This window comes from Polyodon spathula, chromosome 6, assembly GCF_017654505.1.
Source record: "Polyodon spathula isolate WHYD16114869_AA chromosome 6, ASM1765450v1, whole genome shotgun sequence".
NCBI classification, from domain to species: Eukaryota; Metazoa; Chordata; class Actinopteri; order Acipenseriformes; family Polyodontidae; genus Polyodon; species Polyodon spathula.
The window spans coordinates 17,470,990-17,484,442 of record NC_054539.1 but is presented as its reverse complement, the minus strand read 5'-3'; the positions used below and the strand labels follow the sequence as shown (position 1 = coordinate 17,484,442).

Here is a 13,453-nt window from a genome sequence, read left to right as displayed (position 1 = left end):
TTTGTTCATGACCTTCCCAACTGGGGATGTATACCTGCCCAGCCAAGCCATGAAGGAACCAAGTCATTAATGGAAAATCTTATACAAGTGACCTCGAGCAGTCCCATCCCAAGTGATAATAGGTGTAAAGCAATGTGCTTACTGCTGATGGGAACGCATTTAATGTAAAATAATATTTTTTAATTGCTTTTGAATTCAAGTTATTGGATTAAAACTAAAATTTAGAAGGCACTTTGTGTAAAAAAATAAATAAATAAAATAAATGCAGGCCCGGTCATGTAAACTTTATCAGTAATGATCCCATTTTCCAATTACGTCAGTGTTTTGACATGAGTAGGTTTTGTTTTCCTCCTTCATAATAGATGTACTCTGTTTGGAGTGGACAAGTCAGTTGACATAAGACTGGATAAATATTGGAGGTGCAGCCAATACTGAACATTGCAGATTCTGGGCACTTGAGATTATGTATGGTTTTATTAAACTGTAGTCACAGTGAACTTTTAAATAATAGTGAAGGATATGAACATTTTACATACATACATACATACCTTCAGACGGACAGCTTTGTCTCCTACAAGCTTCCTGGTTGTGTCTTAAAATGTTTGTAACATTAACAGTTTATTTTCAAATGTAGATAAAGTGCTGCAAAAGAGGATCCAAACCAAGGACTTGCAGCACCAGTACAGTATATTAGTAGTAGTATGCCCCTCTGTTGCGCACAAGACATCCTTATGCTTGAATGAGTTCTAAGCATTCTTTAATTTCTAAAATCCACTATTTTTTCTTGTTTTCTAGGCGGACCTGGTGAAAAATATTAGCACTATTCCACAGCCATTCCTTTACACTCGGCATGTGCACTTTCTCAACTTCACAAGGTAAATCACTTATAATGCATTCCAGATGCATCATTCTGTGTCAGTAATTTAAATGCACTTTGACACGTTACAGAACTTTAGGAATCATTAAACTTCAAAAATTCAGTAAAATGTTTGTATACTTTGATACTTGCTGTTAAGGCATTATAATAACATGCAATTGAAATGTATGAAATAAAGGTTCTTAGCTGCTCAATGACAGACAGGATCTCCAGCCCTTACTGGCGAAATAGAAGAAAAATCAAGAATGAGGTGACTGTTTGTTTGCTTTAATTTGCTTAACTGCAACAATTTAAAGACCGGCATGGTAACGTGTCTTTGAAAAAATAAAGTAAAAATGCGGTCGCAGATGGATGAGATCCTGGTAAAACTTTTGGCATTTACAAAAGTAGTGTTGTTTAAAACTGTTCCCTTACCTTATTAACACCTGAATTTAAGATGTTTTATGTTTTTCACCATGACTTAGCATGAGGATTGTTAAGTAGACAGAGTGAAAACAGATAAACTTGGTTACAGTTCTTCTTTTTTTTATGACATGTAATCAAGAAACTGCATTTATTCAAATACAGGCAAATGAACAAAAACATAACAACAACTGAAAACAATGCTTCTTTCTATGCAGTTTTCATAAAACAAATAACAAACATTCCAGTTAATTGTAGAACTGAAGGTATATACTGAATGTCTCCTCTGTGTCTCCTTTGTCACAGTCAATAAGTCTTTTTTTTCATTTCTCTCTGCCATGTTGAGCCAAGTAGCTGCAGACAGTGGTTTGTTATCATTTTGTCTGTATAGCAAATTTCAAATCTTGTGGTTTTAATTTTAGTGGTAGGGGTTGGTTGCTTAGTTACTAAGTGCAGCAGAGGAGCACACAATGAAACAAGGGAAAATCATGAGCAAAAACAGAATCTGAGCTTCTAATACAATCTCGAAATCAGGATTCAGGAGCTGAATTTACCATACAGGATTGACGGGATTGCAACCACAAAATACACCACAAGTAATTCATGACGTGATTACAGGTGTGTTAGTACGGTTGATCAAAGATTGGATTGGATAATTGACTCTGCTGTGTGATATATATATATATATATATATATATATATATATATATATATATATATATATTGTAGTGATCTCAGTTAACACAGGCAGGTGCATCACACAAGGTGAGGAAATCCACACACAGGTGGAGGGGGGGCTCGAACCTGGGTCCTCTTGCACTAAAGCATAGCGCCGATACCGCTGAGATACCAACCGAGAAGTTGTTTACAGTTTGAACAACACTGGTACTGTATTTACTGTAGAAATATTACTATACTAAATAATCACTAGTACAGGGAATTGGGGGACATGCTGTAGGAGAGTTATATCCAAGGCGTGTTATAATCGAGAGCCTTATAATGAGGGAGCATATATATATGTGTGTGTGTGTGGGTGTTCATACATACATACATACACACACACACACACACACACACACACACACATTATATATATATATATATATATATATATATATATATATATATATATATATATATATATATATATATATATATATATATATATATATATCTCTGGAAAAAATTAAGAGACCACTGCAAAATGATCAGTTTCTCTGGTTTTACTATTTATAGGTATGTGTTTGGGTAAAATGAACATTTTTGTTTTATTCTATAAACTACTGACAACATTTCTCCCAAATTCAAAATAAAAATATTGTCATTTAGAGCATTTATTTGCAGAAAATGACAACTGGTCAAAATAACAAAAAAGATGCAGTGTTGTCAGACCTCGAATAATGCAAAGAAAATAAGTTCAGATTCATTTTTAAACAACACAATACTAATGTTTTAACTTAGGAAGAGTTCAGAAATCAATATTTGGTGGAATAACCCTGGTGGTCCTCCAACCCTGATGGAGGACCACCAGATCAAGACCCTGTCATGGCCAGCCCAATCTCCAGACCTGAACCCCACTGAAAACCTCTGGAATGTGATCAAGAGGAAGATGGATGGTCACAAGCCATCAAACAAAACCAAGCTGCTTGAATTTTTGCGCCAGGGGTGGCATAAAGTCACCCAACATCAGTGTGAAAGATTGGTGGAGAGCATGCCGAGACGCATGAAAGCTGTGCTTGAAAATCAGGGTTATTCCACCAAATATTGATTTCTGAACTCTTCCTAAGTTAAAACATTAGTATTGTGTTGTTTAAAAATGAATCTGAACTTATTTTCTTTGCATTATTCGAGGTCTGACAACACTGCATCTTTTTTGTTATTTTGACCAGTTGTCATTTTCTGCAAATAAATGCTCTAAATGACAATATTTTTATTTGGAATTTGGGAGAAATGTTGTCAGTAGTTTATCGAATAAAACAAAAATGTTCATTTTACCAAACACATACCTATAAATAGTAAAACCAGAGAAACAGATCATTTTGCAGTGGTCTCTTAATTTTTTCCAGAGCTGTGTGTATATGTGTGTTGGCACAGATACCCGAAAACCCGTCAGGTTTTAAATTACCCAACCCTACCTGGGTGTGTTTTTACTACCCAGATATTGAGAATTTAAAGAAAATGTTGAAAATATGACAATACAGTTGTAAGCACGGGTCTTTGGCCAGCATAATAAAGACAACGTTAAAGCAAGCTTTTGCATTAAGCATTTTCTTAACTGACAGGATATCAATGTTTTACAGAAAACAGTAACACACAGCGAGTGGCAAGTATGCCTCAGTAATAATAACTGTAGTGACTCTTCTACTCAGGAATTAAATAGGAAACTAAACAACATAACATCCTGTTGGTTTATGTCAGTAACAATAATAACCTTGTGGCTTCCAATACAGAATGATTTATCTACAGTTAGTGCGCAGTTATAGTTTCTGACTAAAAAGATCAAATAAGTAGCCTTTATTTAAAATAAATAAAATAAAAAAAAAAATATGCGGAGCACATTAAAGTGAGTGTGCTTGCTTCCTTTGAATGAAATATATGTCCTTGGCAGAGTTTGCAAATCTGTTTTCTCCTGCTATGCAGCTTAAAACATTAATATATGTGGGTTTTTTTTTATTATTATTATTTTTATTTTAAATCATTATACAAAAAATATCCGGGTACCTGGGTATTTTTCACAGTGGGTACCTGGTTCCAGATGTTTCTACCCGTGCCGACTGATTTTGCCGAGTGACACTTTGCTCTCAACGATGGCTCACGTGATTGGACAAATTTGACATACTGTCAAATGAGAGCAAAGTTGCCAAGAAGTTAGAATACTCAGATTTGATAACGAACTTTGCTACCACTAAATCTAGGAAAATATATTTGTAATTGTATGTTCTTGCATAATTCAGAGCGTAAAATGAAAAAAAAGGATTTGATAATGCCCAGGAGTTCATTTGTTAACATTGTTTTTTAAAAAGTGGCATTGCACACAGTGTGTCAAGTGGCAAAGAAGGATTTATTTATTCATTTATTTATTTATGCTGGGTTATTCTCGCCGCTGACCTGTCAGAACCCACTTGTAGTCTGGTATTACAATATTTTTTTAATCTGCCTATTGGGGTATGGTCAGTTTAGAAAAAATATGTGATATGTTTGAAGTAGACTGGAATTCTGAGTGCTTTTGAAGTTGTGAATTATATAAAATGAAAGTCTAACAAACAAACTGAAACAAGTATTCATTAATATTTTATATATTAACCTAGCAAGGTTAAATATCTTAAAACCAATACAGTAACCAAGCAAACAAAAATACAAAGAAAATACAGAAACAGAATAAGGGATCTTAAGAAAAAATCTTTTTACAGTATTTTTTTGTTTTTTTGTTTTTATGTTTTAAGTCATTTTATTTAATATAGTGTGGAAATTGTGGCAGAGGTCATATAAAGGTTGGGGAATGACTAGAAAATGTACATTTGCGAACAGGCGAGTTGTCTCTTACATCTCACTCCTACACACTCACACCACATGCTGGTCCCTAAACAAGCATGAAAATTGAATACTTTTAGTTTCCAATATTAAGTGTTTGACTCAAAAGCAGCTTCCTTTGTTTTTCTTAAATTCAAGTTCTTAGTGGTGGGGTAGGGTGACCACCTTTTCAAAATGCAAAAACGAGACACCTGCCTTTTTTTTTTTTTTTTTTTTTGTGGGGTGTGGTGCGGTGTCGAATATTTACTTATTTTGTACTGTTTAATATTTAAAAACTCCTTCTTTACCGACATGTCACTGTCAGCGCTGTGACCTCCCCCCCCGTAATTTGAGCCCTGTATGTAGGTGCATATGATTACATGATGCACCTACATGATCTACTGACTTTTAAGATACGGTTGCTACTGTCATTCATTCGATGTTCTGGACACAGCCCTTAATCATCATCGCCTAGGGCCCCGTACAGTCGAAGGCTGGCTCTGTGTACAGCACTAAGATATTCATGCCAAAAATGTTTAGTTTTTTTCATATGCAAAAAACATATAATAGGCTCACAAATATTTATGGCTTTACATAAAGACATATTTACTGTCCAACCTTGCCTCATTATTTTGACTGACTCGTACATTAACTATGTATTGCTGACTCGGCTAATAGTGGAAAATGAAATAGCCCTCGAAGACTATTGTTACCTCCAGGGTGCAATGCCCTCAGCCTGTGGCTTTGGGCATTATAGCCCCCTGTCAGAAATAATAGCCTTCCTTCGGGTCAGTAATTTTTCACTATAGCCTTCCTCTCCAGTCCATATCTAATTATATAAATATGGATGAGTTAGGATTGGGAATAAAATGTTCCTGTTTTTCTTTTGTTTTATTTTATTAGGTTTGGAATAGAGCCACCTGTGTACATCAATATAATCAGGGATCCAATAAACCGGTTTCTGTCCAACTACTTCTTCCGTCGGTTCGGTGACTGGAGAGGGGAACAGAACCACATGATCCGAACGCCAGGAATGAAGAATGAGGAGAGGTATCTGGTAGGTTGCTTATTTCTCATCTTTCTTTTAAGGGTTTTATTCTGGTTTGTCTTTTATCAGGAAACTGTTGTTACACTCTACGTAGTGAAGATGATAGCTTCGTTGATTTAATAATCTTTCACTTACTGTGCACTTTTAGGAGCTTATGAGGACACACTGTTGTGCTTGCACTGGTTTTTTATATTATCAGAGTTATTTTATCCTGTGTTTTTGAGGTCATATTTTGAGGAAATCAATTTCCCTGACAAATATGTGGTAGCGTCATTTTCATCTAAACTGCAGTAGGGAATTGCCTGTTGCAATTCCAACAAAACCCAAACCACGTGATCAGGTCCGCCGTTGGATATGAAAAAAAGAATAATATAATCTGAGATTTACCAGGTTTGTGGAAGAATATTTACTGGTAGACAAAGCTCACAGTGTATGCTTAAATTAAATACCAGGCAACACAAAGATTGAAAAAACAGGTGAATGCAATGCCAAATATCTGTCAAGCTTGTGAGCCTGATACCTCGGGAACTACAAAGGGCAGTTAAGTTGAACAAAACTGTTCACTCTGGAGTAGTTATCTCATCAGTGCTGTAAGGCAGACAAGCGATAAAATTAAAGAAAGAGCTGTTTATTTTTTGTAATCCACAGACAAGGTTAGAGACCTAATTTTCCTTGCAGCTAGGCTTCAAAGTAAGCAGTATCTGTGACCCAAGATATATCTGATTTCAGTCTGGTAGAAAAACTACTGCTATTGATGCTAAGTTTTTAAACCTTATCGTTGTGGAACATGGTTGTGATTTCAACATGCTTGCCAATTAAGTAATTTAAGGTTTGTGTTCCAACTGTACCCTGAATTACTTAATTTGTAAGTAATTTAGGGTACAGTTGGAACAAAAACCAGGGGGGGACATCAGCCCTCTAGGACCGGAATTGCCCACCCCTGGCCTAAGGAAAACAGATTTTTCCCTAAAGCAGGGGTGTCAAACTCAGTTCCCGGAGGGCCACAGTGTCTTCTGGCTTTCGTTCCACCCGAGCTCTCAATTACTTAATTGGTCTAATTATTTGATTAACTGGACATATTTAACAATTCTCTGCGGGCCTCAAAATGTTTCATTAGGTCGTGTATCTTGAATCAAGTGCATTTTTTAAATCATCAACTGTAAAAGACCTTGAAAAATATGAAATATGTCCAATTGAACAAATAATTAGATCAGTTAACTTCATTGAGAGCTTAAGTGGAATGAAAAGCAGAAGACCCTGCGGCCCTCGAGGAATGGAGTTTGACACCCCTGGACTAAAGGAACAGGAGCTTTGCTTAAAACACCTTTTTCCACAAGTGCACCTCATCACTACAAAATGGCATGTAAACAAACAGCAAAATGCACTGCTGTTTCTCTTGCTGCAAAAAGTTTGAAATTGTTCGAACTCACGAAAAAAAAAAACCTGTATCAGACACAAGAGCAATTTGGTGCTTTCCGTTCTGGCGAGTTGCTTCTCCATTCTGTTAAATAATGTTGTGCATGTCTTGAATATTGCTCCTGTACAGGTATTCATAGTTAATCTAGAGCTGCTGCTGCATTTAACGTGTGTAGGGGTGCTGTGTTAATTTAGTCTGACAGTTAGTTTATTAACGTTAGTTTGTCTGTTATTTTATAGTTTATTAACATACACTAGCCTATTGCTTTTCACTTACTTATTTTGTTCATTTCATATGTTGATGCACGTGCGTTGTGACAAGTAATACATATTAATTAATTTATTGCTTTATATTGTGTTTGGCGGTCAGCTTCGTCTTAAGGAACACTTCGTGTAAGAGAACACTTTGCTTGCTTCCCGAGGGGTGTTCTTAGCCAGAGACTACTGTATTGAAACTTTTAATTTAATTCTGAAATTTTAAATAAACAGGCCATTTTGTATTATGTGCTGGTTATATGTGTAATTTGTAATGCGCACACTTTCCCCACACACTAAGCCAAATGTATGAAAGTAACAAGCAATTATCTAAATTAAGTAATCCTGTTTTATTTAAGCATTACTAACACATCTTTGGATCCTAGTGCTAGTGAAGTAAGTCATTAAAACTACCAGTCAATTGTGTTTTATAGTTGGTTTTATTAAATTGCCTTTTAACCCAGAAGACTGCTTGACACATCTGCAGCATTATATCAGTCACTTTCAGGGGATGGCCCTCTGACTTTATATTCCATGATCACAGCACAAACTTAAGACTTGCTAAAATTCAGTCAGGTCATTATTCTCCATTTTGCATGTTTAATAATAGGTTAATAGACTGCTATTTTTTCTAATTTAAATATGTTTGGCTTGTAACAAAAGACTACCTTGCTGACCCATTCTCATGAGCAGACCTTGTACAGTATATATGTGTCTAAATGCTCTGTACAGTTCAACTACTATTGTGCAAAGAAAGTTTAGGCAGGTAATGTTTTGATATAACTTTTATGTTAGTCCTATTCCTGAAATTGACTCTTATGGAGAGGAAAGACCCACTGTGCTCACTTCAGGAAATTACATCTGATGTGGCTGTCATCCCAGATGAAGACTATAAAATAAAGGTTTTGGCACACAGCACTGATACTGTTTACAAATCTGTACTGGATTCTGTGTACCTGGAGGCAAAAAAACCCTGTTCAGAGCAATAGAAGAAGACTAAACTATTAAATCAGGAAACGTGTTTGCTTCTGTTGGATGCTGCTTACTTAAAGCATTATAAGTGATGATTTTATCAGAACTTTTATGCATTTCAATTTAAGTCTAAACTTGTAGAAATTATTATATTACTATCCATAATTAATTGTCATTTACTATTTTAGAAAAAGAAAGAAGCTATATTGATTATTCTGTGCTTAATGCTTTTGCGAGCAATTTTTATATATATATATATATATATATATATATATATATATATATATATATATATATATATAGTGCCATGAAAATGTATTTGCTCCGTCTAATTTTCTGCATTTTTTCATATTTTTGACAGTGAATGTTGTCAGGTCTTCAACCAAAATCTAATATTAGATAAAAGGGACCCTGAATGAACAAATGACACAATTTGGGTACTTATTTCATTTATTTATTAAAGAAACTTATGCAACACCCAATGCCCCCGTGTGAAAAAGTAATCGCCCCCATAGACTCAGTAACTGGTTACGCCACCTTTAGCAGCAATAACTGCAACCAGACACTTCCTGTAGTTATTGATCAGTCTCTAAAAGCACTGTGGAGGAGTTTTGGCCCACTTCTTCATGTAGAACTGCTTCAACTCTGTGACATTTGTGGGTTTTCGAGCATAAACTGCTAGTTTCAGGTCCTGCCACAACATATCAATGGGGTTTAGGTCTGGACTTTGACTAGGCCATTCCAAAACTTTAAATTTCTTGTTCTTCAACCATTCTGATGAAGACTTGCTTGTGTGTTTCGGATCATTGCCTTGCTGCATGACCCAGCTGCGCTTCAGCTTCAGCTCATGGACGGTTGGCCTGACATTCTCCTATAGAATTCTGTGATACAGAGCAGAATTCATGGTTCCTTCAATGATGGAAAGTCGGCGAGGTTGTGATGCAGCAAAGCATCCCCAAATCATGACACTACCACCACCATGCTTGATCGTTGGTATGAGGTTCTTACTGTGGAATGCGATGTTTGGTTTCCACCAGACATAACTGGGCCCATGTTGGTCAAAAAGTTCCACTTTTGACTCATCTGTTTATAGAACGCTGTTCCTGAACTCTTCCAGGTGCTCATCCAGGTGCTTTTTTGGGCAAACTTGAGACGAGCATTCATGTTCTTCTTAGTGAGCAGTGGTTTCCGCTTTGCTACTCTGCCAAGAATCCCATTTTTTCCCAGTGTCTTTCTGATGGTGGAGTCATGAACACTGACCTTAGCCAAGGCGTGAGAGGCCTCCAGACCCCTGGATGTTGTTCTACGGTTCTTTGTGACTTCCTGGACATTTTTACGCCTTGCTCTTGGAGAGATTTTGGCAGGATGGCCGCTCCTGGGAAGATTCACTATTGTCCCAAACTTTTTCCACTTTGGACAATATGGGTCTGACTGTGGTTTGGTAGATCCCCTGTGCCTTTCCAGACTGATAGGCATCAACAACTTTTTTTTCCGCCGGTCTTCAGGAATTTCTTTTGATCGTGGCATGATGTGCCTCTAGCACCTGTGTGCTGACAACTTCACTCTGATGGTAAGGGCCAAAGTTAGTCAGATTTATATTGGGCCGGGCTGGCCCAAATCCAGCCTGATTGGTAACTAAAGTATTCAAACAGCTGACGCTAACTATCCCTTTAATTGGGGTGAGTTAACTATGGGGGCAATAACTTTTTCACACCTTAAGATTGCAGGTTTGATTACCTTGCACACCAAACAAATGAAGCACTTAACGTTGGTGTCATTTTTTTCTCTGACTCCCTCTATATACCACTACAACCCACAAAAAGATCCGACCAAATTCAATGTGAAAAATGCAGAAAATCAGACAGGGGGCAAATAGTTTTTCACGGCGCTATATTATATATATAAGAAAAAATATCCTCCACTAGTAGCTACAAACTTTTTGTTATGGCTTCACTGAAAAAGAATACAAAGCATGCCATTAAACACCACAAACATCCAGAAAAAATGTTTTACTCCTTAATAAAGTAGTTAAAAATGAATTATTGAGAAATACAGAGAATTCCCACAGTAAAGTGATTGGTACACAAAGGCAAGTTGACTCATTATTCTGAAATATAATTTGATATAAGGACATACACAAAGGTTTGAATAATCATTATGTTAAATGCTGTGTGTAATTTTGAGCATTATGTTATTTGGCGCTACTTCAAAGAAGGTGTGTTAACCCAGCTGTATTAAGTTTCAGCTGTGGGCCTGCTAGTCAATTCAATTCAAATGTACTCTTCCCCCACACCACACCATTACAGCTGAGTTTGACCCTTTGAACTGAAAGCTCCCCTGATGGTCCCCCAATGCTCTCGATGTTCACAGTGCACTGCTGTTTCAGCCCAGTTCAGCCTCCTTACTGTACACCACAGAAACAAACTGAGTATTAACCATAGGACCACACAGCAGCCCAGTGTCACAAAGACAGAACATTTTATTGCAGCACCTCATGCTAAGTGGTCTCAGAACTGCACTGTCAGACATATTTTCTGTCATTATCCAGATGAGCATTAAATGAATTGGGAGAGAAAATGGGAAGGCATCAGATATTGTATTAAGCCTGGATTCAGCATGGACAGCTCTGTTTGTTCAAGGCACTAAACATTCTTAAGAATTATGTGATACCAGCCATAATCAAGCAACTCAAGAACTTTCTAGCATTTACTATTACTTGCCATGGAAAACAGGTTCATAATTAGATTTCAATTCCAACACATACTGCTGTCTGTAATGTGTAAATGCTGTCCAAAGCAGTGGACCATCATCTAAGAAATAGGACCTAAACAAACATTTAAAAGTTTAAAGATTCAGTCCAGCAATTGTCAGCAACATCCACAAGCTTAATGGTTTAAAGGAAGCAGAATTTATGTTTCAGAATTGTTTCCACTCTGCTGTGCATTGCAGGAGCTGGAAACTACTCCTCAGTATTGAACTGCAGGTCACAGATCTGTAATGTACATTTTAAAGCCTTGATTAGTTTAACAAAAAGCTGGATGTGGTTGGCAGTCGTTTTGCTAGTAGCAGCTGAAGTATTTTTGCTTCATGTTTTTGGCATATCATAATCCTGAGCATCACTCCCCTTGTAGCTTAGTGTTAGATTGTTTGTTTCTCCTTAGCCATTCATTCTGGCTTCTCTCTTTCATCACCTTTTTTTAATTAAATACAGTACCTGTGAGAGAAGCTTTGCGACCGACAAATTTGAGCAGCCAATGTGGAGTTTATTTTTCCTCAGCTGCCATAAATTAAGAATATAAATATTAACCAAATCCCAGATGGACATTTTATAGTGCCCATTTTTCATGGTGTACAATGTAAACAGAAACTATGTACATTTTTTTTATTTTTATTTTTTTATTCATCACAGTGTTAAAATTAGAATACCTGAGAATAAGTTTTCCACAACCCACAGACAGGTACAGGATTTAATAGCAGGTTAGCCATTAAATGTTACTCAGAAGTTGTGGAGTTCTCTGCATGTTGGGTAGGCAGACTGGTAACAGGTTTCTTGTGGTCAAAAAGTTTTAGTTTTGTTTTTAAGTAAACGTTTATGAAGAAGTTTGGAGTACCTGCACCATTTTACGGCTTCTGTTTTTTAACAGAGCAAGGATAACTTGAGAGAAAATGGGAGCCGAACATGTTGCCTTTTTTTTTTTTTTTTTTTTTTTTTTTAGCATGCCTTAAGACAAACCTGTAAAGCACCTGCGTGATTTAGTGCCAAATTGTGTGGTGATTTTCTCTTGTGAACTGCTGTCCACAAGAAAAAATTCTGATTTGAGACCATGAATCTTAATATTTTAATTCAGGTGTCGTGGAAATTCTAATAAAGGAAGAGAGACTGCGAGTTCCAAACACACAGGCCTTTATTTCTTAAGTTTGCAAACTGAGAACACTCTCAACACACAGGGTGCTAGATAATCATCGAGTAGCGTTCCAACATACAGAGTTGGATCAGTTTCTTATATACCTTTAAAACTGTCAGTAAGGCAGAGGGTTAGCCAATGATGATTCAGATATTAGCATATAAGGGAAACAATTTATAACTATGCATACGTAGGATATAGCTAAGCAAGCAAATAACAGAATGGCTGTTTTGTGTGTATAGTTAAAAAAATAAATAAATAAATAACACGTCTGGCTCATCCTATTATCCATTGTCTCACAGCCGCAGCTGCAGTGTAGGCAAAACTTTATCTTAAGCAAAGCATACAAGGTTATGGGAGCAAGATTACAGTACTCTTCCATGGCAGGCAAATCCAATTTTCTATAATATTTCTCTTACACAGGTTTTAGTTGTGAAAGATTACTGCATTAACTCAATCCAGCAAACATCCAGTGAGCCAACTTCTGCATATTACGTCAGCCTCCATTTGTGTCTGTGTGCTATTTTTTAGTTAAGCCCTATTCATAACATTTTTGCAGTTCCATCTGTAATGAGGTGTGCTATTTTTCCTACACTGTTTTCAACTCCCACACCCTAATTTGCTTGTCTCGGCTGCTCGTTCTTTTCTCTGTCGAAGGTTTTTAAGGAGTGTAGCGGCAGTCTTCACTTCTTTGGACCACAACACCCTGTCTGTTACACAGTCCACGTAGTCTGCTGTGGATATTTTTACTGGAAAGTATAGCTTTATTTAATGCCACTTTTCATTTTCCTGTCTCTGTCTTTCATCTTACGACTTCCACCAGGTGTTAGCCTTTCCAAAAGAGGACTATTACGTCATTGGTCCTTTCTCTGCCAAATGATTTAATATGTTGTGTTGCCCACGACAGAGCTGGTGATGAGGTGAATTGTAGCAAATGTAGTGAATGAATTTATCACAATCTGTTAATTAAGCTGTGTCTCATTTAATGAAGTAAAACAATGTCAGGTCTTAATACAGAACTGTACCTAATAGTAATGTATTTCCTGATGAGGGGGATCAATAAAGTTC

The 13,453-nt window shown here is 36.6% G+C and overlaps 1 protein-coding gene across 1 annotated transcript in view; it reads left to right on the top strand.

Moving 5' to 3' along the window:
* Positions 1-13,453, top strand: part of usta (uronyl 2-sulfotransferase a) — a 91,693-nt gene that overhangs the window by 53,341 nt on the left and 24,899 nt on the right. The window contains exons 4-5 of the mRNA XM_041252343.1: positions 796-875; positions 5,693-5,846. Coding sequence (XP_041108277.1) covers positions 796-875; positions 5,693-5,846 — 234 coding nt within the window. The remainder of the gene's footprint in view (positions 1-795; positions 876-5,692; positions 5,847-13,453) is intronic.